General features: G+C 41.5%; 1 protein-coding gene across 1 annotated transcript in view; it reads left to right on the top strand.

Annotated features, from left to right (window-relative positions):
- Positions 1-25,872, top strand: part of LOC139749131 (uncharacterized) — a 93,680-nt gene that overhangs the window by 18,776 nt on the left and 49,032 nt on the right. Inside the window, exons 4-6 of the mRNA XM_071662752.1 lie at positions 13,275-13,484; positions 17,330-17,460; positions 18,202-18,352. Of these exons, the coding sequence (XP_071518853.1) occupies positions 13,275-13,484; positions 17,330-17,460; positions 18,202-18,352 (492 nt within the window). The remainder of the gene's footprint in view (positions 1-13,274; positions 13,485-17,329; positions 17,461-18,201; positions 18,353-25,872) is intronic.

Below are 25,872 nucleotides of genomic sequence, written 5' to 3'. Positions count from 1 at the left end.
TGCATACATATCCATTTGTTTTTCTAAGTATATCTCACATTTTTCAAAGCAAATGCCTGATCCATACATCCTCTACCACTTCTGAAACCACACTGCTCTTCCCCAGTCTGATGCTCTGTACATTCCTTCACCCTTTCGATCATTTCGCTCTCATATAATTTCCCAGGAATACTCAACAAACTTATACCTTTGTAATTTGAACACTCACCTTTATCCCCTTTGCCTTCGTACAATGGTACTATGCATGCATTCCGCCAATACTCAGGCACTTCACCATGAGCCATACATACATTGAATATCCTCAACAACTAGTCAACAACACAGTCACCTCCTTTTTTGATAAATTCCACTGCAATACCATCCAAACCCACCGGCTTTCATCTTGTGCAAAGCTTTCACTACCTCTTCTTTGTTTACCAAACCATTCTCCCTGAACCTCTTACTTTGCACACCACCTCAACCAAAATACCCTATATCTGCCACTCTATCATATAACACATTCAACAAACTTTCAACATACTCACTCCATCTCCTTCTCACATCACCACTACTTGTTATTACCTCCCCATTAGCCCCCTTCACTGATGTTCCCATTCATTCTCTTGTCTTACGCACTTTATTTATCTCCTTCCAAAACATCTTTTTATCCTCCCTAAAATCTATTGATACTCTCTCACCCCAACTCTCATTTGCCCTCTTTATCACCTCTTGCAACTTTCTCTTGACCTTTTCCCTTTTTTTTTTTTTTTTATACATCTCCCAGTCATTTGTACTATTTCCTTGCAAAAATTGTCCAAATGCCTCTCTCTTCTCTTTCACTAATAACGTTACTTCTTTATCCCATTACTCACTACCCTTTCTGATCTGTCCACCTCCCACACCTCTCAAGCCACAAGCATCTTTTGCGCAAGCCATCACTACTTCCTTAAATACATCCCATTCCTCCCCCACTTGCCTTACGTCCTTTGCTTTCACTTTTTCCATTCTGCACTCACTCTCTCCTGGTACTTCCTCACACATGTCTCCTTCCCAAGCTCACTTACTCTCACCACTCTCTTCACCCCAGCATTCTCTCTTCTTTTCTGAAAACCTCTACAGATCTTCACCTTCGCCTCTACAAGATAATGATCAGACATCCCTCCAGTTGCACCTCTCAGCACATTTACATCCAAAAGTCTCTCTTTCACGCACCTGGTCATGAGAAGAAAGATCATAAGAGGCAAGTATTTTGGGAGCAGCTGAATGAGTGTGTTAGCAGTTTTGATGCACGAGACTGGGTTATAGTGATGGGTGATTTGAATGCAAAGGTGAGTAATGTGGCAGTTGAGGGAATAATTGATGTACATGGGGTGTTCAGTGTTGTAAATGGAAATGGTGAAGAGCTTGTAGATTTGTGTGCTGAAAAAGGACTGGTGATTGGGAATACCAGGTTTAAAAGAGAGATATACATAAGTATACGTATGTAAGTATGAGAGATGGCCAGAGAGCAGTATTGGATTATGTGTTAATTGATAGGCACATGAAAGAAAGACTTTTTGATCTTAATGTGCTGAGAGGTGCAACTGGAGGGATGTCTGATCATTATCTTGTGGAGGCAAAGGTGAAGATTTGTAGAGGTTTTCAGAAAAGAAGAGAGAATGCTGGGGTGAAGAGAGTGGTGAGAGTAAGTCTGGGGTGAAGAGAGTGGTGAGAGTAAGTCTGGGGTGAAGAGAGTGGTGAGAGTAAGTGAGCTTGGGAAGGAGACTTGTGTGAAGAAATACCAAGAGAGACTGAGTGCAGAATGCAAGAAGGTGAGAGCAAAGGACATAAGGGAAGTGGGGGAGGAATGGGATGTATTTAGGGAAGCAGTGATGGCTTGCGCAAAAGATGCTTGTGGCAAGAGAAGCGTGGGGGATGGGCAGATTAGAAAGGGTAGTGAGTGGTGGGATGAAGAAGTAAGATTATTTGTGAAAGAGAAGAGAGAGGTATTTGGACGAGTTTTGCAGGGAAATAGTGCAAATGACTGGGAGATGTATAAAAGAAAGAGGCAGGAGGTCAAGAGAAATGTGCAAGAGGTGATAAAGAGAGTAAATGAGAGTTGGAGTGAGAGAGTATCATTAGATTTTAGGGAGAATAAAAAGATGTTTTGGAAGGAAGTAAATAAAGTGCATAAGACTAGGAAACAAATGGGAACATCGGTGGAGGGGGCTAATGGGGAGGTAATAACAAGTAGTGGTGATGTGAGAAGATGTGAGTATTTTGAAGGTTTGTTGAATGTGTTAGATGATAGAGTGGCAGATATAGTGTGTTTAGGTTGAGGTGGTGTGAAAAGTGAGAGGGTCAGGGAGAATGATTTGGTAAAAAGAGAAGAGGTTGTGAAACTTTGCAGAAGATGAAAGCTGGCAAGGCAGCTGGGTTTGGATGGTATTGCAGTGGAATTTATCAAAAAAGGGGGTGACTGTGTTGTTGACTGGTTGGTGAGGATATTCAATGTATGTATGGCTCATGGTGTAGTGCCTGAGGATTGGTGGAATGCATGCATAGTGCCATTGTACAAAGGCAAAGGGAATAAAAGGATAAAGGGAATAAGTTTGTTGAGTATTCCTGGTAAATTATATGGGAGTGTATTGATTGAGAGGGTGAAGGCATGTACAGAACATCAGATTGGGGAAGAGCAGTGTGGTTTCAGAAGTAGTAGAGGATGTGTGGGTCAGGTGTTTGCTTTGAAGAATGTGTTTGAGAAATACTTAGAAAAACAAATGGATTTGTATGTAGTATTTATGAATCTGAATAAGGCATATGATAAGAATTGATAGAGATGCTCTGTGGAAGGTATTAAGAGTATATGGTTTGGGAGGCAAGTTGCTGGAAGCAGTGAAAAGTTTCTGTCGAGGATGTAATGCATGTGTAAGAGAAGGAAGAGAGGAAAGTGATTGGCTTTCTGTGAATGTTGGTTTGCGGCAGGGGTGCGTGATGTCTCCATGGTTGTTTAATTTGTTTATGGATGGGATTGGTAGGGCGTGAATGCAAGAGTTTTGGAGAGAGCACTGATGATACAGCGCTGGCATCTGATTTGGGTGAGAAACTGCTGAAGCTGGTGACAGTTTGGTAAAGTGTGTGAAAGAAGAAAGCTGAGAGTAAATGTGAATAAAAGCAAGGTTATTAGGTACAGTAGGGTTGAGGGATAAGTCAATTGGGAGGTAAGTTTGAATGGAGAAAAACTGGAGGAAGTGAAGTGATTTAGATATATTGGAGTGGATTTGACAATGGATGGAACCATGGAAGTGAAGTGAGTCACAGGGTGGAGGAGGGAGCAGAAGTTCTGGGAGCATTGAAAAATGTGTGAGAGGCAAGAACATTATCTCAGAGAGCAAAAATGGGTATGTTTGAAGGAATAGTGGTTCAAACGATGTTATATGGTTGCGAGGCATGGGCTATAGATAGGGTTGTGCGGAGGAGGGTGGATGTGTTGGAAATGAGATGTTTGAGGACAGTATTTGGTGTGAGGTGGTTTGATCAAGTAAGTAATGAAAGGGTAAGAGAGATGTGTGGTAATAAAAGGAGTGTGGTTGAGAGAGCAGAAGAGGATGTATTGAAATGGTTTGGTCACATGGAGAGAATGTGTGAGGAAAGATTGACAAAGAGGATATATGTGTCAGAGGTGGTGGGAATGAGGAGAAGTTGGAGACCAAATTGGAGGTGGAAGGATGGAGTGAAAAAGATTTTGAGTGATCGGGGCCTGAACATGCAGGAGGGTGAAAGGCGTGCAAGGAATAGAGTGAATTGGAACAATGTGGTATAACAGAGTTGACTTGCTGTCAGTTCATTGATCCAGGGCATGTGAAGTGTCTGGGGTAGACCATGGAAAGTTTTGTGGGGCCTGGATGTGGAAAGGGAGCTGTGGTTTCGGTGCATTATACATGACAGCTAGAGACTGAGTGTAAATGAATGTGGCCTTTGTTGTCTTTTCCTAGCGCTACCTCGCATGCGTGCTGGGGGATGGGGGTGTCATTTCATGTGTGGCAGGGTGGCGATGGGAATTAATAAAGGCAGCAAATATGAATTATGTACATGTGTATATATGTATGTGTCTGTGTATGTATATATATGTATACATTGAAAAGTATAGGTATGTATATGTGCATGTGTGGATGTGTATGTATATTTATGTGTATGTTGGTGGGTTGGGCCATTCTTTTGTCTGTTTTCTTGCGCTACCTCGCTAATGCGGGAGACAGCGACAAAGTACAGTACATGAATAAATATGAATATCTGTATGTATGTATACATTGGTATACATGGGGTGTTCAGTGTTGTAAATGGAAATGGTGAAGAGCTTGTAGATTTATGTGCTGAAAAAGGACTGGTGATTGGGAATACCTGGTTTAAAAAGCGAGATATACATAAGTATATGTATGTAAGTAGGAGAGATGGCCAGAGAGCGTTATTGGATTACGTATTAATTGACAGGCGCGCAAAAGAGAGACTTTTGGATGTTAATGTGCTGAGAGGTGCAACTGGAGGGATGTCTGATCATTATCTTGTGGAGGCTAAGGTGAAGATTTGTATGGGTTTTCAGAAAAGAAGAGTGAATGTTGGGGTGAAGAGGGTGGTGAGAGTAAGTGAGCTTGGGAAGGAGACTTGTGTGAGGAAGTACCAGGAGAGACTGAGTACAGAATGGAAAAAGGTGAGAACAATGGAAGTAAGGGGAGTGGGGGAGGAATGAGATGTATTTAGGGAATCAGTGGTGGATTGTGCAAAAGATGCTTGTGGCATGAGAAGAGTGGGAGGTGGGTTGATTAGAAAGGGTAGTGAGTGGTGGGATGAAGAAGTAAGATTATTAGTGAAAGAGAAGAGAGAGGCATTTGGACGATTTTTGCAGGGAAAAAATGCAATTGAGTGGGAGATGTATAAAAGAAAGAGACAGGAGGTCAAGAGAAAGGTGCAAGAGGTGAAAAAGAGGGCAAATGAGAGTTGGGGTGAGAGAGTATCATTAGATTTTAGGGAGAATAAAAAGATGTTCTAGAAGGAGGTAAATAAAGTGCGTAAGACAAGGGAGCAAATGGGAACTTCAGTGAAGGGCGCAAATGGGGAGGTGATAACAAGTAGTGGTGATGTGAGAAGGAGATGGAGTGAGTATTTTGAAGGTTTGTTGAATGTGTTTGATGATAGAGTGGCAGATATAGGGTGTTTTGGTCGAGGTGGTGTGCAAAGTGAGAGGGTTAGGGAAAATGATTTGGTAAACAGAGAAGAGGTAGTAAAAGCTTTGCGGAAGATGAAAGCCGGCAAGGCAGCAGGTTTGGATGGTATTACAGTGGAATTTATTAAAAAAGGGGGTGACTGTATTATTGACTGGTTGGTAAGGTTATTTAATGTATGTATGACTCACGGTGAGGTGCCTGAGGATTGGCGGAATGCGTGCATAGTGCCATTGTACAAAGACAAAGGGGATAAGAGTGAGTGCTCAAATTACAGAGGTATAAGTTTGTTGAGTATTCCTGGTAAATTATATGGGAGGGTATTGATTGAGAGGGTGAAGGCATGTACAGAGCATCAGATTGGGGAAGAGCAGTGTGGTATCAGAAGTGGTAGAGGATGTGTGGATCAGGTGTTTGCTTTGAAGAATGTATGTGAGAAATACTTAGAAAAGCATATGGATTTGTATGTAGCATTTATGGATCTGGAGAAGGCATATGATAGAGTTGATAGAGATGCTCTGTGGAAGGTATTAATAATATATGGTGTGGGAGGCAAGTTGTTAGAAGCAGTGAAAAGTTTTTATCGAGGATGTAAGGCATGTGTACGTGTAGGAAGAGAGGAAAGTGATTGGTTCTCAGTGAATGTAGGTTTGCGGCAGGGGTGTGTGATGTCTCCATGGTTGTTTAATTTGTTTATGGATGGGGTTGTTAGGGAGGTGAATGCAAGAGTTTTGGAAAGAGGGGCAAGTATGAAGTCTGTTGGGGATGAGAGAGCTTGGGAAGTGAGTCAGTTGTTGTTCGCTGATGACACAGCGCTGGTGGCTGATTCATGTGAAAAACTGCAGAAGCTGGTGACTGAGTTTGGTAAAGTGTGTGAAAGAAGAAAGTTAAGAGTAAATGTGAATAAGAGCAAGGTTATTAGGTACAGTAGGGTTGAGGGTCAAGTCAGTTGGGAGGTAAGTTTGAATGGAGAAAAACTGGAGGAAGTAAAGTGTTTTAGATATCTGGGAGTGGATCTAGCAGCAGATGGAACCATGGAAGCAGAAGTGAATCATAGGGTGGGGGAGGGGGCGAAAATCCTGGGAGCCTTGAAGAATGTGTGGAAGTTGAGAACATTATCTCGGAAAGCAAAAATGGGTATGTTTGAAGGAATAGTGGTTCCAACAATGTTGTATGGTTGCGAGGCGTGGGCTATGGATAGAGTTGTGCGCAGGAGGGTGGATGTGCTGGAAATGAGATGTTTGAGGACAATGTGTGGTGTGAGGTGGTTTGATCGAGTAAGTAATATAAGGGTAAGAGAGATGTGTGGAAATAAAAAGAGCGTGGTTGAGAGAGCAGAAGAGGGTGTTTTGAAATGGTTTGGGCACGTGGAGAGAATGAGTGAGGAAAGATTGACCAAGAGGATATATGTGTCGGAGGTGGAGGGAACGAGGAGAAATGGGAGACCAAATTGGAGGTGGAAAGATGGAGTGAAAAAGATTTTGTGTGATCGGGGCCTGAACATGCAGGAGGGTGAAAGGCGGGCAAGGAATAGAGTGAATTGGATCGATGTGGTATACCGGGGTTGACGTGCTGTCAGTGGATTGAATCAGGGCATGTGAAGCGTCTGGGGTAAACTATGGAAAGTTGTGTGGGGCCTGGATGTGGAAAGGGAGCTGTGGTTTCGGGCATTACTGCATGACAGCTAGAGACTGAGTGTGAACGAATGGGGCCTTTGTTGTCTTTTCCTAGTGCTACCTCACACACATGAGAGGGGAGGGGGATGGTATTCCATGTGTGGCGAGGTGGCGATGGGAATGAATAAAGGCAGACAGTGTGAATTGTGTGCATGGGTATATATGTATGTGTCTGTGTATGTATATATATGTGTACATTGAGATGTATAGGTATGTATATTTGCGTGTGTGGATGTGTATGTATATACATTGTGTATGGGGGTGGGTTGGGCCATTTCTTTCGTCTGTTTCCTTGCGCTACCTCGCAAACGCGGGAGACAGCGACAAAGCGAAATAATAAATGAATTAATATGTATACATCAAAATTTACATATGCATGTGTGGGCATTTATGTATATATGTGTGTATGTGGGTGGGTTGGGCCATTCCACGCCTGTTTCCTTGCACTACCTCGCTGACGTGGTAGACGGTGGTTAACTATGATAGAGGTGTAAGTATGAAAGTTAAGGATTAAGGGACAGCATAGTCCTCCCGATGCTGACCTGTGCGGCTGATACATGGACATGGGACAATTAACAGATGTCTAGAATCCAGGCTGTGGAAGTGAGTTACTTGAGAGGTGCATGTGATATGAGTAGATGGAATGAAGAAAGTAATGAGGGGAGGTGTATGAGAGATTTGGTATGACAGGGATACAAAGGGAATGAATTATGGAGTGGTAGAATGGGTGAAATGTAAGACAGGTGATTTGGGTGTGTAGAAAGAATGCAAGGTAGGGAGTTTACATAAGAGGATATGATAGTATGATTGAAGGGGTGATATGGGTTAATAGAATGGAAGAATACTGGAGGGAAGGAAATGGTGGAGTTCCTGGGGGTATTGTGCATCATAGATGTAGATAAACAGTTAAACTGCAGCTGCTATACAAAAACTAAATCATCAATATACTGACAGGCTTAGAGCTCCAAGAGTTGTTGCAGGGTACAATTCTATTTATGGTGCAAATATTAGCATTATGAAATAATGTACCTGCATTATTTAAGGTCCCTAATAGATTAACACACACCAGTTTTGGTCTTACACAACAATAAGGTATGAATAGTCTTGAAAAAATATTAAGCCTTGAGAATTATGCTTGGCAGAAAGAACTAGGTATACCTAGGATTAAGGACATAAATGCTTGAAGTCAGTTTTGTGTTAGGACTGATACTTATGTGTTATAAATCAGATACTGTTGTTTCCACAGAAACCTTCACCTTCAACACTGCCAAAACTAGTTATCTTGAACATACACAGGAACTCCTGACTAAAAATATCAACCCTGCACATCTATACTGATGGCTTTCTCAATTTTGCCACTGGTAGGGTCAGAGGTTCTGCCATTGTGATCCTACCTAATGGTAATAGTTTATGGAAACAATATTTTGCCAAAATTAGTTGCTTTGAACATACATGAACTCCAGACACCTATACTGACAGCTCTCTTAGCTCTGCTTCTGGGAGAGTTTGAGATGCTGTGATTGTGATCCTACTCAAGTAATTAGTGAAAAGTGTTAGAATAAATGGATTATCTGCCCTGCAAACAGACTTGTCTGCCATACTCATCATGCTCAAGATTGTGAAAATCACAGCTGCAGACATTTTGATTATCTCTAATTCTTTATCCTCACTACTTGTCTGAAATACCTAAAGTTTAGAATGTAACAAGCTTGTCTCCTAAGCCAGAGATACATATACAAGCAATAGTGGTCGAGGTTTTAAATCAAAATATTATGAACTCCCTTTCATAAAGGCCTCCAGGATCATGATAAAGTTGATGCTTAAACCAATCTTGCATTTTGCAAAGAAGCTGTTAAAAACATTATTTTGTTAATTAAAAGTCTTAAAACTGTAATTTGGAAGGAACTGATAGATTTCTTTGATGGAAATAGATGAATGCAAATAGGCATTAGTAGAAAAATTTTCCATTACAATGAAATTTGTAAAGCTTGTAAAAGAAGAAAGTAACAAGATTAGCAGACAGGTATATGTCATTGTTAGATTAAGGCTAGATTATGCAAATGCACTTTTGGCAATTTGGCCTATCTGGAGATGTTAATCATGTGAATTATAGTGTGTGTGTGTGTGACCAGAGATACGGGTACAAACTAGAACACTATGTCTAAGGGTGTAAAAAAAATAGAGCCTGTCAGTGGTAGATCCAAATATACCCTGTAATATATGGCACCGCATGCTGTTGTTAATTGTAAGGAATCAGAAATTATGAAATTACATCTTCATTTTGCATCTGTTGCATGAAAGATTGTAAGCTTATATAATGAACCAACTTTGTAACAATTCATGTAAAATTTATCTACCCACTGGGCTTTGACAAAGACAAAGACCTTTTGTGGTTTTTTTTAACCCTTTTTGTGCTACAGCTCTCAGGATGAGCATGGGTTTCATAATATGGTAAATGCTGATTAGCAGCAGAAATCAATTCTCCAGGGCATTGTCCCACAATCAGTTTTCCGTTATCCTCTCCCACCGTATCTTTCCTTCTTATTTGAAAAACTTTTGTCTTAACTGACTAACTAGTCAGTGTCATGGTGACATCCTTCTCCTTGGAATTATGAAGTGGTCTACCAGTGAGGTTTGATAGCTGGTGGGATAATGATGCCATCGCTAAGTGGGACAAGCTAATGCCTCAGATGCTGTTTTGATAATTTGCAAATGACTAGAGGCATAAACCTCTAATTATCTTGCAAGACATCATCCCAGAGAGAAAAATTTTCATTCTTCAAAACTTTTGTTTTTATGATTTTAGGGCTTTGTTGCCCTTCTCATTTTAGAAAATTATAGATTTTGTATATTTAAGTACTATTTTTCACATGTATATATATGTATGTGTGTGTGTGTGTATATGTGCGTGTGTGTGTGTGTATGTGTGTGTATGTGTATATATATATATATGTATATTATCCCTGGGGATAGGGGTGAAAGAATACTTCCCACACATTCCTCGCGTGTCGTAGAAAGCGACTAGAGGGGAAGGGAGCGGGGGGCCAGAAATCCTCCCCTCCTTGTATTTTTTTAACTTTCTAAAATGGGAAACAGAAGAAGGAGTCACGCGGGGAGTGCTCATCCTCCTCGAAGGCTCAGATTGGGGTGCCTAAATGTGTGTGGATGTAACCAAGATGTGAAAAAAGGAGAGATAGGTAGTATGTTTGAGGAAAGGAACCTGGATGTTTTGGCTCTGAGTGAAACGAAGCTCAAGGGTAAAGGGGAAGAGTGGTTTGGGAATGTCTTGGGAGTAAAGTCAGGGGTTAGTGAGAGGACAAGAGCAAGGGAAGGAGTAGCAGTACTCCTGAAACAGGAGTTGTGGAAGTATGTGATAGAGTGTAAGACATTAATTCTCGATTAATATGGGTAAAACTGAAAGTTGATGGAGAGAGATGGGTGATTATTGGTGCATATGCACCTGGGCATGAGAAGAAAGATCATGAGAGGCAAGTGTTTTGGGAGCAGCTGAATGAGTGTGTTAGTGGTTTTGATGCACGAGACCGGGTTATAGTGTTGGGTGATTTGAATGCAAAGGTGAGTAAAGTGGCAGTTGAGGGAATAATTGGTATACATGGGGTGTTCAGTGTTGTAAATGTAAATGGTGAAGAGCTTGTAGATTTATGTGCTGAAAAAGGACTGATGATTGGGAATACCTGGTTTAAAAAGCGAGATATACATAAGTATACTTATGTAAGTAGGAGAGATGGCCAGAGAGCGTTATTGGATTACGTGTTAATTGACAGGCGCGCGAAAGAGAGACTTTTGGATGTTAATGTGCTGAGAGGTGCAACTGGAGGGATGTCTGATCATTATCTTGTGGAGGCTAAGGTGAAGATTTGTATGGGTTTTCAGAAAAGAAGAGTGAATGTTGGGGTGAAGAGGGTGGTGAGAGTAAGTGAGCTTGGGAAGGAGACTTGTGTGAGGAAGTACCAGGAGAGACTGAGTACAGAATGGAAAAAGATGAGAACAATGGAAGTAAGGGGAGTGGGGGAGGAATGGGATGTATTTAGGGAATCAGTGATGGATTGCGCAAAAGATGCTTGTGGCATGAGAAGAGTGGGAGGTGGGTTGATTAGAGAGGGTAGTGAGTGGTGGGATGAAGAAGTAAGAGTATTAGTGAAAGAGAAGAGAGAGGCATTTGGACGATTTTTGCAGGGAAAAAATGAAATTGAGTGGGAGACGTATAAAAGAAAGAGACAGGAGGTCAAGAGAAAGGTGCAAGAGGTGAAAAAAGGGCAAATGAGAGTTGGGGTGAGAGAGTATCATTAAATTTTAGGGAGAATAAAAAGATGTTCTGGAAGGAGGTAAATAAAGTGCGTAAGACAAGGGAGCAAATGGGAACTTCAGTGAAGGGCGCAAATGGGGAGGTGATAACAAGTAGTGGTGATGTGAGAAGGAGATGGAGTGAGTATTTTGAAGGTTTGTTGAATGTGTTTGATGATAGAGTGGCAGATATAGGGTGTTTTGGTCGAGGTGGTGTGCAAAGTGCGAGGGTTAGGGAAAATGAGTTGGTAAACAGAGAAGAGGTAGTAAAAGCTTTGCGGAAGATGAAAGCCGGCAAGGCAGCAGGTTTGGATGGTATTGCAGTGGAATTTATTAAAAAAGGGGGTGACTGTATTGTTGACTGGTTGGTAAGGTTATTTAATGTATGTATGACTCATGGTGAGGTGCCTGAGGATTGGCGGAATGCGTGCATAGTGCCATTGTACAAAGGCAAAGGGATAAGAGTGAGTGCTCAAATTACAGAGGTATAAGTTTGTTGAGTATTCCTGGCAAATTATATGGGAAGGTATTGATTGAGAGGGTGAAGGCATGTACAGAGCATCAGATTGGGGAAGAGCAGTGTGGTTTCAGAAGTGGTAGAGGATGTGTGGATCAGGTGTTTGCTTTGAAGAATGTATGTGAGAAATACTTAGAAAAGCAAATGGATTTGTATGTAGCATTTATGGATCTGGAGAAGGCATATGATAGAGTTGATAGAGATGCTCTGTGGAAGGTATTAAGAATATATGGTGTGGGAGGCAAGTTGTTAGAAGCAGTGAAAAGTTTTTATCAAGGATGTAAGGCATGTGTACGTGTAGGAAGAGAGGAAAGTGATTGGTTCTCAGTGAATCTAGGTTTGCGGCATGGGTGTGTGATGTCTCCATGGTTGTTTAATTTGTTTATGGATGGGGTTGTTAGGGAGGTGAATGCAAGAGTTTTGGAAAGAGGGGCAAGTATGAAGTCTGTTGGGGATGAGAGAGCTTGGCAAGTGAGTCAGTTGTTGTTCGCTGATGATACAGCGCTGGTGGCTGATTCATGTGAGAAACTGCAGAAGCTGGTGACTGAGTTTGGTAAAGTGTGTGAAAGAAGAAAGTTAAGAGTAAATGTGAATAAGATCAAGGTTATTAGGTACAGTAGGGTTGAGGGTCAAGTCAATTGGGAGGTGAGTTTGAATGGAGAAAAACTGGAGGAAGTGAAGTGTTTTAGATATCTGGGAGTGGATCTGGCAGCGGATGGAACCATGGAAGCGGAAGTGGATCATAGGGTGGGGGAGGGGGCGAAAATTCCGGGAGCCTTGAAGAATGTGTGGAAGGCGAGAACATTATCTCGGAAAGCAAAAATGGGTATGTTTGAAGGAATAGTGGTTCCAACAATGTTGTATGGTTGCGAGGCGTGGACTATGGATAGAGTTGTGCGCAGGAGGATGGATGTGCTGGAAATGAGATGTTTGAGGACAATGTGTGGTGTGAGGTGGTTTGATCGAGTAAGTAACGTAAGGGTAAGAGAGATGTGTGGAAATAAAAAGAGCGTGGTTGAGAGAGCAGAAGAGGGTGTTTTGAAATGGTTTGGTCACATGGAGAGAATGAGTGAGGAAAGATTGACCAAGAGGATATTTGTGTCGGAGGTGGAGGGAACGAGGAGAAGAGGGAGACCAAATTGGAGGTGGAAAGATGGAGTGAAAAAGATTTTGTGTGATCGGGGCCTGAACATGCAGGAGGGTGAAAGGAGGGCAAAGAATAGAGTGAATTGGAGCGATGTGGTATACCGGGGTTGACGTGCTGTCAGTGGATTGAATCAAGGCATATGTATGGGGGTGGGTTGGGCCATTTCTTTCGTCTGTTTCCTTGCGCTACCTCGCAAACGCGGGAGACAAAAAAAAAAAAAAAAAAAAAAGTACTGTTTTCATTGTTTTTAATATTATTAATTTTGTCACCTAGTATTTGGTGTGTGGATCATACGTTGTTTGTTGACTGTAAAGTTTTAGCATTGTTTTTGGGTATAGATAGATATGTATATAGAAAAAGTTATTAGTAATTATAGCTAAAAATGGTTTTGGATTTTAGGGTAAGATACGTGATAAAAGTTATCATTTTAAATCATAGTCTCATCCTTCCAGCCATCACAGCCTTCACGTCCATGGTATCCCTGGGTTGGGGCATAGCAGCGTACACGAAAGCCATGCGCAACACTCGCTTGGATAAGCACAAAATGACGTTATCTGGACTGATTCTTCAAACCATTTGGCGTGTAGGAATGATATCTGCACGAGTTGCTGCGCTGGCCTTGGTAGCAACTGTTTTAGAAGGATGGCTATTACTTATCATGGGTGAGTAATGTTGGTGAATACAATAGGGCATTTTAATCTTTAGTAATTAAGCTGAAATGTGGACAAATGGCAGGGAATATACCAGTTTTCATAGGTGCATATGAAGCATAACTTTTCTTTTAAAGATACCTTGTTATGTTGTCAATGAGTACACACTTACACACACACACACACACACACACACACATGCACATGCACACACATATGCTTACATGCTCACAATGAAGAGTTAGGGATGACATGATCACAACCTTTAAGTTTATAAAACAAAATGATGACTCGGACAGTTTGGGCATGTGGAAAGAATGCCTGCTGGGGAATTTAAAAGGAGAGTTTATGATAGTATGATTAAAGGGGTTGGTGTGAGAGGAAGACCATCTCTGACATAGGGAAGTTGAGTGTAACAGTACTGGAGGGAGAGATACAGGGTAAAAATGCATGGAGTGGTGTGTGCGAGGGAGGTATGTAAGGACAGGGATAAGTGTAAACTCTTTTGTCTTGGTTATCCCTTTGTTGGGAGTTCCTGGATTGAACAGGTGTGAGAGATGTAGATAGACAGACAGTGAAAATAGTTCTTCATGAGATGTAGGATTGAGCAAGCAGAGGACTTAACATCAAATTAAGTAAGAAATTTGGTAAAAAGATGTAAAGCATTACTTTTTTCTAGTATGAGTGGTGGATGAATGGAATAAGAATACTGATGACATAATTAATGAAGACAGCATACATGAATTTAAGAAGTATGACAAAAAATGTTCAAGAGGTGAGGTTCCACAAGTGTAGATTTCCATTCCCAAATAGAACAATTAGGTGAATGCAGTTTGTAACCTGATCACAACTTTTAAGTTTCTAAAACAGAATTTTTGACATTGATTGTGAACAGTTCTTCTAGAGATAGTGATAGATCCTCCACTGGACTGACATGAAGTTGAGCAAGAAAAAGATGTAAAGAAATGCTTTTATAGCATGAGAATGGTGGATGAATGGAATAAGATGACTGAGGACATGGTTAATGCAGACTGCATACATAGCTTTATGAAGTGTGATAGAGAATGTTCAAGAGATGGGGCCCCAAACATGTAAAATTCCATCCCTGTACATTACAAGTAAGCAGTTATAGATAGATAATTATACGAGCAAGAAACGTGTTATAGGAGATGTAAAGTACTTTTGCAGTGTGAGTTAGAGGCGAATGGAATAAAATGACTGACACCTTGGTAATGCAAATAGCATATATAAATTTGAGATGTATGATGGTAGAGACTGATCAAGAGATGGCACCCCATGAATGCTAAATCCTTCCCTGTACAATACAAATAGGTAATTACACGTACAGTAGCAGCTTTCCAAAGGAGAGCTTCAGGTGTCCTTGTTTTTTTGTTTTTTCAAGATTTTAGATGAACAGTTGATGAAGCCTCATATATGGAAGGAAGGATAGAGGAAGAAGATTGTGAAGGCCCCCAGTGATATATGCTCTGGATATTAAAGTCTGAGTGTGCCAGATTTTGGGAGTTTACCAGGGCATGGGAATGGAAGTATCTTGGGTACATAGTGAATGTTCAAGAGTTTTGCCAACTTCAGTGAATTAGCTTCTATCAATTACTGTGCTTTTTAAGAAAATCCATTATTAAGAGAGTAGATAACATGTATAAGATTGCAGCTGTATCAAAACAAGAGGGAGAAAACTTTTTGTGTAACCAAAAGGCAACTCTTTCATTTTACTTTAAAGTTTTAAATACTCCTCATAATGGAAGTTATATTATGCTAGAAAGGTCCATTACTGTTACTAGAATTATATTAGGGGTCAGTTTAAGAATTTTAGTAGTCCCTGAGCCAAGAAAAATAGACATCTTAACTCATTTCCTTCTTAATTTTCATGGCATGAGGTTGTAATATGCTTCTTAATAACACCAGCATCAATCACAGCTTTAAGCAGCCAGTCCTTACTTCACTGAATTTTATTTCTTTTATAAGAGGAAGTCTCCATTTTCTCATCAGAAATCTGGAATTGTGGTTCGATTGTGATGTAAACATTACACAACCATCTAGGTTGGATTAAGAAATCGTATTGGCCAAAAGGTTAAGGTGTGGCATTTCATCAGTCTAGCACATGTTATTAAGTCTGTTAGGTGGCTGTGCAGCATTTAGTGATAAATCAAAGGAGGTATAAGCTTACTGAATGCACCTAGAAAATTGTATGGGAGATTGATGATGGAGAAGGTGGTGGCATAAACCATTTCAGATTAGGGAGGAACATTGTGATTTCAAGAGTGGTAGAGGATGTGATGTTCAGATATGTCCTTTGAAGAATAAGAGTGAGCAATACTTACAGAAACAGAAGGATGTGTATGAGGCATTTATGGATCTGGAGAATGTATATAATAGGGTTAATAGAGATGCTCTGTGGAAGGCATTATGAATGTTTTAATGGTGTGGGAAGATAGCTGCTAGAAGCATTGAAGAGTTTTGACGAAGTGAGTAAGGCATGCTTGCAAAAAGGAAGAGAAAAGGATGATTGGTTATAGGTGAAAGTGGGTCTGTGGCAGGGATGTCTGATTTTACCATGTCTGTTCAATTTGTTTATGGGTGGAGTTGTGAGGAAGGTGAATGCTAGGGTCTTGGAGAAAGAAACAGGTCTGGGGTCTTTCAAGAGTGGGGTTGCTTGTGAGGTGAATCCAGTGAAACTTTGCTGTTAGCAGATTTGAGTAAGAAAGTAGAAGTTGGTTTCTCTGTTTGAGAGAGTTTGTAATTGTAGAAAGTTGAGAATGAATGGGAATAAAAACAAGGTTATTAGATTTAGCATTAGAGAGACAGATTAGCTTGAGTGTGAGTTTGAATGGCAGAAACTTGGAGGAAGTTAAGTGGTCTGGTTACCTAGGAGTGTAGTACATGAGAGTTGAAGTGAGTCATAGGATGGGTGAGGGGCAAAGGACCTGAGAGCATTAAGGAATGTGTGGGAAGGGAGGTCACTATCTGACTGGACAAAGACAGGCATTTTTGAGGTTACAGTAGTCTCCACAGTGTTGTATGGATGCAAGGCATGGGCTTTTGGTAAGAAAATATGGAAGAGTGTAAAGGATGAGCAGAGAGAGGAGAGGGATAAATGAAACATATTGTGAGGAGAGGAGAGAGTAGATGAAAAGGATGAGTGAGGAGAGTTGAGGGGTAATTGAAAAGTGTGATTGAGAAGAGAGTAACTGAGAAGGTATACATCTTGGAAATGGAGGGAACAAGAAGGGGAAACTGAAGATGAGATCAAAGGATGGAGCAAAAGATGCTTTGAGGGCTTGGGGTCTGAAGATGCAGTTAGGCATGAGGTATGTCCTGGAGGGAGCAATTTAGAGCAGTAGAGCATATGAAGTATTCAAGGGACATTACAGAAAGGTCTGTGGGGCTTGGCTGTAGGTAAGGAGCTCCTATTTATACATTGTACATGACAGCAGGAGATTGGATATGAGTGAATGCGGCCATTCTTTGACTCTTTCTGGCACTACCTCACTATTAGGGAATGAGTACTTTTTATGTGATAGTATGGTCTCTGTTTCTTTCTTCTGACAAGGAACTTGAAATAGTTTTGTGTTATTTTTTCAGTGAAGAGAACTAAAGAATCATGTTTATTAACTGCTAGGTTTCAGATGAGGATTTCATGACCCTTAGGTCCTCAGTGTTGAGCAGTATTGGTTCAGATATATGCCTTCAAGTTGTTTGATTATCATTACTTCTTTTGAATGAAAATTGATGCTGCTGCATTTTGCTGGCATAGAATTTGAAATTATTTTTATTTTTTTCCAATTACTTTTCATTCATTCTGGAAGGAACTAAAAAATCACCATATCCCTTTGTAGGACTTCATTTGCTGGCAATGTTTCTTTGGGTGGTGAGTCAGAAGACAGGTTTTAGCACAACTGAATGGGAAGAGAGTATTTTCAACCTCATCATGGCAATTACTTACTGTTTTTGCTTTTTTAATCTAAAGGTAAGTAGTTTATAGAGACTAAAGTATTGCAATAATGAAATGAACTTTTCTTGTATCACTCGCTCAGTTGCTTAGGCTGGTCCAGTTAGAATGATCCTCTCAAGATAGCACTGTCACTACCCTACCAGCTTAACTTAACTGGATGTACATCCTCTTCATCACCTACATCATTCACCTTTTGCCTCAACCTGAATCTCATTTTCTCTGATTACCCATTTTACTAATAAACACCTCTTACCAGATAGTACTTTCCATTTTCATTAAATATTCAAACCTGTCATTTGAAGTACTAACACTGTAACTGGAAACCTTCCCATTTATTTTTCTATCTATATATCTGTATCTTTGATGCCCATTCCCTCCAGGGACTCCCATCAAGGGGATGGCCATGATAAAAGTCTCCTGTTATCCCCATCTTGATATGCCTCCCTTGCATACATTTCCATAACTTTATTTTTTTTGCACAACTTTGCTGTACATTCTGCTTTCTGTATATGGTGAAGATTAATGCTCATGCTAGAGGTTCCAAATTTCTAACGAAATGGAGGCCATTTAACTTAAATTCATATATTTAACAATATAATTTACTTTACTTATAAGTTTTTATTTCTTTATTTGGTCAGTATGAATTGAAAAATGAGTAGTAGTTGCTTATGGTACTTGAGTTGAAATTTAGAGAATTTATGTCATGTCATCATTTCTTACAGTACAGTATTAATCAGATCTTAATATCTTTCACAGGAAGGACATTCACGATGGAGAATGTTAACTTTCTACATGGTTATTGTGACAGAGAATATTGCATTTGTGCTGACTTACTACATAATGAGTCAACATAAACCCTGGTTGAAATATACAGCTTTAGCTGTAGTGTTTGGAGGCATGACATTAGGTAAGCTGTAAAACATAATCATTGTTGATAATGACCCTCCAGATTCTCGAATATCATCTTCCATTGAATGGGATGCGCGTGCTAGTCAAGAAGGGTAGTAGATATATAGGAACTATTACTTGATAGATTGACTGACCCTTGAGGTACTACATTTTTATTCATTTATTTATTTATTTATTTTGCTTTGTCGCTGTCTCCCGCGTTTGCGAGGTAGCGCAAGGAAACAGACGAAAGAAATGGCCCAACCCACCCCAGTACACAATGTATACACACACACACGTCCACACACGCAAATATACATACCTATACATCTCAGTGTACACATATATATACATACACAGACACATACATATATAACCATGCACACAATTCACATTGTCTGCCCCCATTCACTCCCATCGCCACCTCGCCACACATGGAATACCATCCCCCTCCCCCCTCACGTGTGTGAGGTAGCACTAGGAAAAGACAACAAAGGCCTCATTCGTTCACACTCAGTCTCTAGCTGCCACGCAATAGTGCCCGAAACCACAGCTCCCTTTCCACATCCAGGCCCCACACAACATTCCATGGTTTACCCCAGACGCTTCACATGCCCTGCTTCAATCCACTGACAACACGTCAACCCCGGTATACCACATCGATCCAGTTCACTCTATTCCTTGCCCTCCTTTCACCCTCCTGCATGTTCAGGCCCCGATCACACAAAATCTTTTTCACTCCATCTTTCCACCTCCAATTTGGTCTCCCACTTCTCCTCGTTCCCTCCACCAGCGACACATATATCCTCTTGGTCAATCTTTCCTCACTCATTCTCTCCATGTGCCCAAACCATTTCAAAACACCCTCTTCTGCTCTCTCTACCACGCTCTTTTTATTTCCACACATCTCTCTTACCCTTACATTACTTACTCGATCAAACCACCTCACACCACACATTGTCCTCAAACATCTCATTTCCAGCACATCCACCCTCCTACGCACAACTCTATCCATAGCCCACGCCTCGCAACCATACAACATTGTTGGAACCACTATTCCTTCAAACATACCCATTTTTGCTTTCCGAGATAATGTTCTCGACTTCCACACATTCTTCAAGGCTCCCAGGATTTTCGCCCCCTCCCCCACCCTATGATTCACTTCCGCTTGCATGGTTCCATCCGCTGCCAGATCCACTCCCAGATATCTAAAACACTTTACTTCCTCCAGTTTTTCTCCATTCAAACTTACCTCCCAATTGACTTGACCCTCAACCCTACTGTACCTAATAACCTTGCTCTTATTCACATTTACTCTTAACTTTCTTCTTTCACACACTTTACCAAACTCAGTCACCAGCTTCTGCAGTTTTTCACATGAATCAGCCACCAGCGCTGTATCATCAGCGAACAACAACTGACTCACTTCCCAAGCTCTCTCATCCACAACAGACTTCATACTTGCCCCTCTTTCCAAAACTCTTGCATTCACCTCCCTAACAACCCATCCATAAACAAATTAAACAACCATGGAGACATCACACACCCCTGCCGCAAACCTACATTCACTGAGAACCAATCACTTTCCTCTCTTCCTACACGTACACATGCCTTACATCCTCGATAAAAACTTTTCACTGCTTCTAACAACTTGCCTCCCACACCATATATTCTTAATACCTTCCACAGAGCATCTCTATCAACTCTATCATATGCCTTCTCCAGATCCATAAATGCTACATACAAATCCATTTGCTTTTCTAAGTATTTCTCACATACATTCTTCAAAGCAAACACCTGATCCACACATCCTCTACCACTTCTGAAACCACACTGCTCTTCCCCAATCTGATGCTCTGTACATGCCTTCACCCTCTCAATCAATACCCTCCCATATAATTTACCAGGAATACTCAACAAACTTATACCTCTGTAATTTGAGCACTCACTCTTATCCCCTTTGCCTTTGTACAATGGCACTATGCACGCATTCCGCCAATCCTCAGGCACCTCACCATGAGTCATACATACATTAAATAACCTTACCAACCAGTCAACAATACAGTCACCCCCTTTTTTAATAAATTCCACTGCAATACCATCCAAACCTGCTGCCTTGCCGGCTTTCATCTTCCGCAAAGCTTTTACTACCTCTTCTCTGTTTACCAAATCATTTTCCCTAACCAACCCTCTCACTTTGCACACCACCTCGACCAAAACACCCTATATCTGCCACTCTATCATCAAACACATTCAACAAACCTTCAAAATACTCACTCCATCTCCTTCTCACATCACCACTACTTGTTATCACCTCCCCATTTGCGCCCTTCACTGAAGTTCCCATTTGCTCCCTTGTCTTACGCACTTTATTTACCTCCTTCCAGAACATCTTTTTATTCTCCCTAAAATTTGATGATACTCTCTCACCCCAACTCTCATTTGCCCTCATTTTCACCTCTTGCACCTTTCTCTTGACCTCCTGTCTCTTTCTTTTATACATCTCCCACTCAATTGCATTTTTTCCCTGCAAAAATCGTCCAAATGCCTCTCTCTTCTCTTTCACTAATAATCTTACTTCTTCATACCACCACTCACTACCCTTTCTAATCAACCCACCTCCCATTCTTCTCATGCCACAAGCATCTTTTGCGCAATCCATCACTGATTCCCTAAATACATCCCATTCCTCCCCCACTCCCCTTACTTCCATTGTTCTCACCTTTTTCCATTCTGTACTCAGTCTCTCCTGGTACTTCCTCACACAAGTCTCCTTCCCAAGCTCACTTACTCTCACCACCCTCTTCACCCCAACATTCACTCTTCTTTTCTGAAAACCCATACAAATCTTCACCTTAGCCTCCACAAGATAATGATCAGACATCCCTCCAGTTGCACCTCTCAGCACATTAACATCCAAGAGTCTCTCTTTCGCGCACCTGTCAATTAACACGTAATCCAATAACGCTCTCTGGCCATCTCTCCTACTTACATATGTATACTTATGTATATCTCACTTTTTAAACCAGGTATTCCCCAATCACCAGTCCTTTTTCAGCACATAAATCTACAAGCTCTTCACCATTTCCATTTACAACACTGAACACCCCATGTATACCAATTATTCCCTCAACTGCCACATTACTCACCTTTGCATTCAAATCACTCATCACTATAACCCGGTCTCGTGCATCAAAACCACTAACACACTCATTCAGCTGCTCCCAAAACACTTGCCTCTCATGATCTTTCTTCTCATGCCCAGGTGCATATGCACCAATAATCACCCATCTCTCTCCATCAATTTTCAGTTTTACCCATATTAATCGAGAATTTACTTTCTTACATTCTATCACATACTCCTACAACTCCTGTTTCAGGAGTACTGCTACTCCTTCCCTTGCTCTTGTCCTCTCACTAACCCCTGACTTTACTCCCAAGACATTCGCAAACCCTCTTCCCCTTTACCCTTGAGCTTCGTTTCACTCAGAGCCAAAACATCCAGGTTCCTTTCCTCAAACATACTACCTATCTCTCCTTTTTTCACATCTTGCTTACATCCACACATTTAAACTCCCCAGTCTGAGCCTTCGAGGAGGATGAGCACTCCCTGCATGACTCCTTCTTCTGTTTCCCAGAAGTTTTTTAATTATCTTCAACTCCACACTCTTATCAGTTGGATCAAGTGCATACATTGTCTCAGTTCACTCCCGTCATCAACCTGTGACCATTTTGCTAAAGTGAAATACGGAATTCCATGCTGATATGAATACTTACTCTTCCACTTGTATAACAAGAAAAATTGTCATTGTAAATTAATTGCTTTTTCACACTTCTACTTTTACACAAAATTACTCCGTAGAATGCATATCAGTAGTGAGCCAGCACTTGAGTGGTTCTCAGGTTTCACCCCTCTGACCCAGGTCACTGTCTTATCTTTCTGCCTCACCCACATATGGTCTACTGGCATTCTATCCACAAACATACAATCTCTTCTTGTCACACTTAACACTTAACAGTACTTAACTCACAGAGCTCATTCTTTGTAACTCTAGATTTTCCCATGGTGAGTATTGTGTGCTCCCATGCACACCACATATACACTCACCTGCCACATTACTTACCTTTGCATTTAAATCACCCATCAATAATGCCTGGTCTTGTGCACCAAAACTGCTAAGACACTCACTCAGCTGCTCCCAAAACACTTGCCTCTCATTATCTTTCTTCTCATGGCCACTTTGAGTTTTACCCACATCAGCCTAGAGTTTTACGTCCTTACTCTCTATCACACTCTTCCATAGCTCTTGTTTCGGTAGTAGTGCTACTCCTTCCTTAGCTCTTGTCCTCTCACCAACCCCTGACTTTAATCCCAAGACATTTACAAACCATTCTTCCCTTTAACTTTGAGCTTCGTTTCACTCTGAGCCAGACCATGCAGGTTTCTTTCCTCAGACATACAACCTATGTCACCTCTATTCTCAACTTGGTTACATCCACACACATTTCTACACCACAATCTGAGCTTTTGAGGAGGATGAGCACTCCCTGCCTGACTCCCTCTGTTTCCTCTTTTGGAAACTGAAATATAGGAAAGATAGGTTTCCAGCTTATCGTTCCTGCCCCTTTAGTCACCTTCTATGAAAAACAGGGAATATGGAGGTAGAATTCTTTCTCTCATTCCTCAGGGATATTATATTATACTTGATCGTTGTCTCCCGCATTAGCGAGGTAGCGCAAGAAAACAGACGAGGAATGGCCCAACCCACCCACATACACATGTATATACATAAATGCCCCCACACACACATATACATATATATATATACATTTCAGTGTATACATACATATACATACACAGACATACACATATATATGCTTTCTTTTCTTTCAAACTATTCGCCATTTCTCGCGTTAGCGAGGTAGCGTTAAGAACAGAGCACTGGGCCTTTCAGGGAATATCCTCACATGGCCCCCTTCTCTGATCCTTCTTGGGGGGGGGGCCACCACATGTACATATTCATCCTTGCTGCTTTCATCCATTCTTGTCACCACCCTGCCATAGATGAAATAGCATACACACACACCCCCTGCCCTCTAGTGAGGTAGCACCATCAAAAGACAAAAAAGGCCACATTCATTCACACTCAGTCTCTAGCTGTCATGTGTAATCCACCGAAACCACAGCTCCCTTTCCACATCCAGGCCCCACAGACCTTTCCATGGGTTACTCCAGATGCTTCACACGCCCCGGTTAAATCCATTGACAGCAGTTCGACCCTGGTATACCACATTGTTCCAATTCACTCTGTTTCTTGCACACCTTTCAAACTCCTGTATGCTCAGGCCCCGATCACTCAAAATCTTTTTCACTCCATCCCTCCACCTCCAATAAGGTCTCCCACTCCTTGTTCCCTCCACTTCTGACACATATATCCTCTTTGTCAGTCTTTCCTCACTCATTCTCTTCATGTATCCAAACCATTTCAATACACCCTCTTCTGCTCTCAACCACCCTCTCTTTTTAACCACACATCTCTTACCCTTTCCTTACTTGCTCGATCAAACCACCTCACACCACCTATTGTCCTCAAACATTTCATTTCCAACACATCCACCATTCTCTGCACAACCCTATCTATCGCCTGTGCCTCGCAACCATATAACATTGTTGGAACCACTATCCTTCAAACTACCATTTTTGCTCTCTGAGATAATGTTCTTGCCTTCCACACATTCTTCAACACTCCCAGAGCCTTCACCCCCTCCCCCACCCTGTGACTCACTTCCACTTCCATGGTTTCATCTGCTGCTTAGTCCACTACCAAATATCTAAAACACTTCACTTCCTTCAGTTTTTCTCCATTCAAACCTTTTTTTTTTTTTTTTTTTTTTTTTTTTTTTTATACCTCGTCACTGTCTCCCGCGTTTGCGAGGTAGCGCAAGGAAACAGACGAAAGAAATGGCCCAACCCCCCCCATACACATGTACATACATACGTCCACACACGCAAATATACATACCTACACAGCTTTCCATGGTTTACCCCGGACGCCTCACATGCCTCGACTCAATCCACCGACAGCACGTCAACCCCTGTATACCACATCGCTCCAATTCACTCTATTCCTTGCCCTCCTTTCACCCTCCTGCATGTTCAGGCCCCGATCACACAAAATCCTTTTCACTCCATCTTTCCACCTCCAATTTGGTCTCCCTCTTCTCCTCGTTCCCTCCACCTCCGACACATATATCCTCTTGGTCAATCTTTCCTCACTCATTCTCTCCATGTGCCCAAACCACTTCAAAACACCCTCTTCTGCTCTCTCAACCACGCTCTTTTTATTTCCACACATCTCTCTTACCCTTACGTTACTTACTCGATCAAACCACCTCACACCACACATTGTCCTCAAACATCTCATTTCCAGCACATCCATCCTCCTGCGCACAACTCTATCCATAGCCCACGCCTCGCAACCATACAACATTGTTGGAACCAGTATTCCTTCAAACATACCCATTTTTGCTTTCCGGGATAATGTTCTCGACTTCCACACATTTTTCAAGGCTCCCAAAATTTTTGCCCCCTCCCCCACCCTATGATCCACTTCCGCTTCCATGGTTCCATCCGCTGACAGATCCACTCCCAGATATCTAAAACACTTCACTTCCTCCAGTTTTTCTCCATTCAAACTTACCTCCCAATTGACTTGACCCTCAACCCTACTGTACCTAATAACCTTGCTCTTATTCACATTTACTCTTAACTTTCTTCTTCCACACACTTTACCAAACTCCGTCACCAGCTTCTGCAGTTTCTCACATGAATCCGCCACCAGCGCTGTATCATCAGCGAACAACAACTGACTCACTTCCCAAGCTCTCTCATCCCCAACAGACTTCATACTTGCCCCTCTTTCCAAGACTCTTGCATTTACCTCCCTAACAACCCCATCCATAAACAAATTAAACAACCATGGAGACATCACACACCCCTGCCGCAAACCTACATTCACTGAGAACCAATCACTTTCCTCTCTTCCTACACGTACACATGCCTTACATCCTCGATAAAAACTTTTCACTGCTTCTAACAACTTGCCTCCCACACCATATATTCTTAATACCTTCCACAGAGCATCTCTATCAACTCTATCATATGCCTTCTCCAGATCCATAAATGCTACATACAAATCCATTTGCTTTTCTAAGTATTTCTCACATACATTCTTCAAAGCAAACACCTGATCCACACATCCTCTACCACTTCTGAAACCACACTGCTCTTCCCCAATCTGATGCTCTGTACATGCCTTCACCCTCTCAATCAATACCCTCCCATATAATTTACCAGGAATACTCAACAAACTTATACCTCTGTAATTTGAGCACTCACTCTTATCCCCTTTGCCTTTGTACAATGGCACTATGCACGCATTCCGCCAATCCTCAGGCACCTCACCATGAGTCATACATACATTAAATAACCTTACCAACCAGTCAACAATACAGTCACCCCCTTTTTTTATAAATTCC

Source organism: Panulirus ornatus, chromosome 6, assembly GCF_036320965.1.
Source record: "Panulirus ornatus isolate Po-2019 chromosome 6, ASM3632096v1, whole genome shotgun sequence".
NCBI lineage: Eukaryota > Metazoa > Arthropoda > Malacostraca > Decapoda > Palinuridae > Panulirus > Panulirus ornatus.
This window is presented reverse-complemented; position numbering and strand designations above follow the sequence as displayed.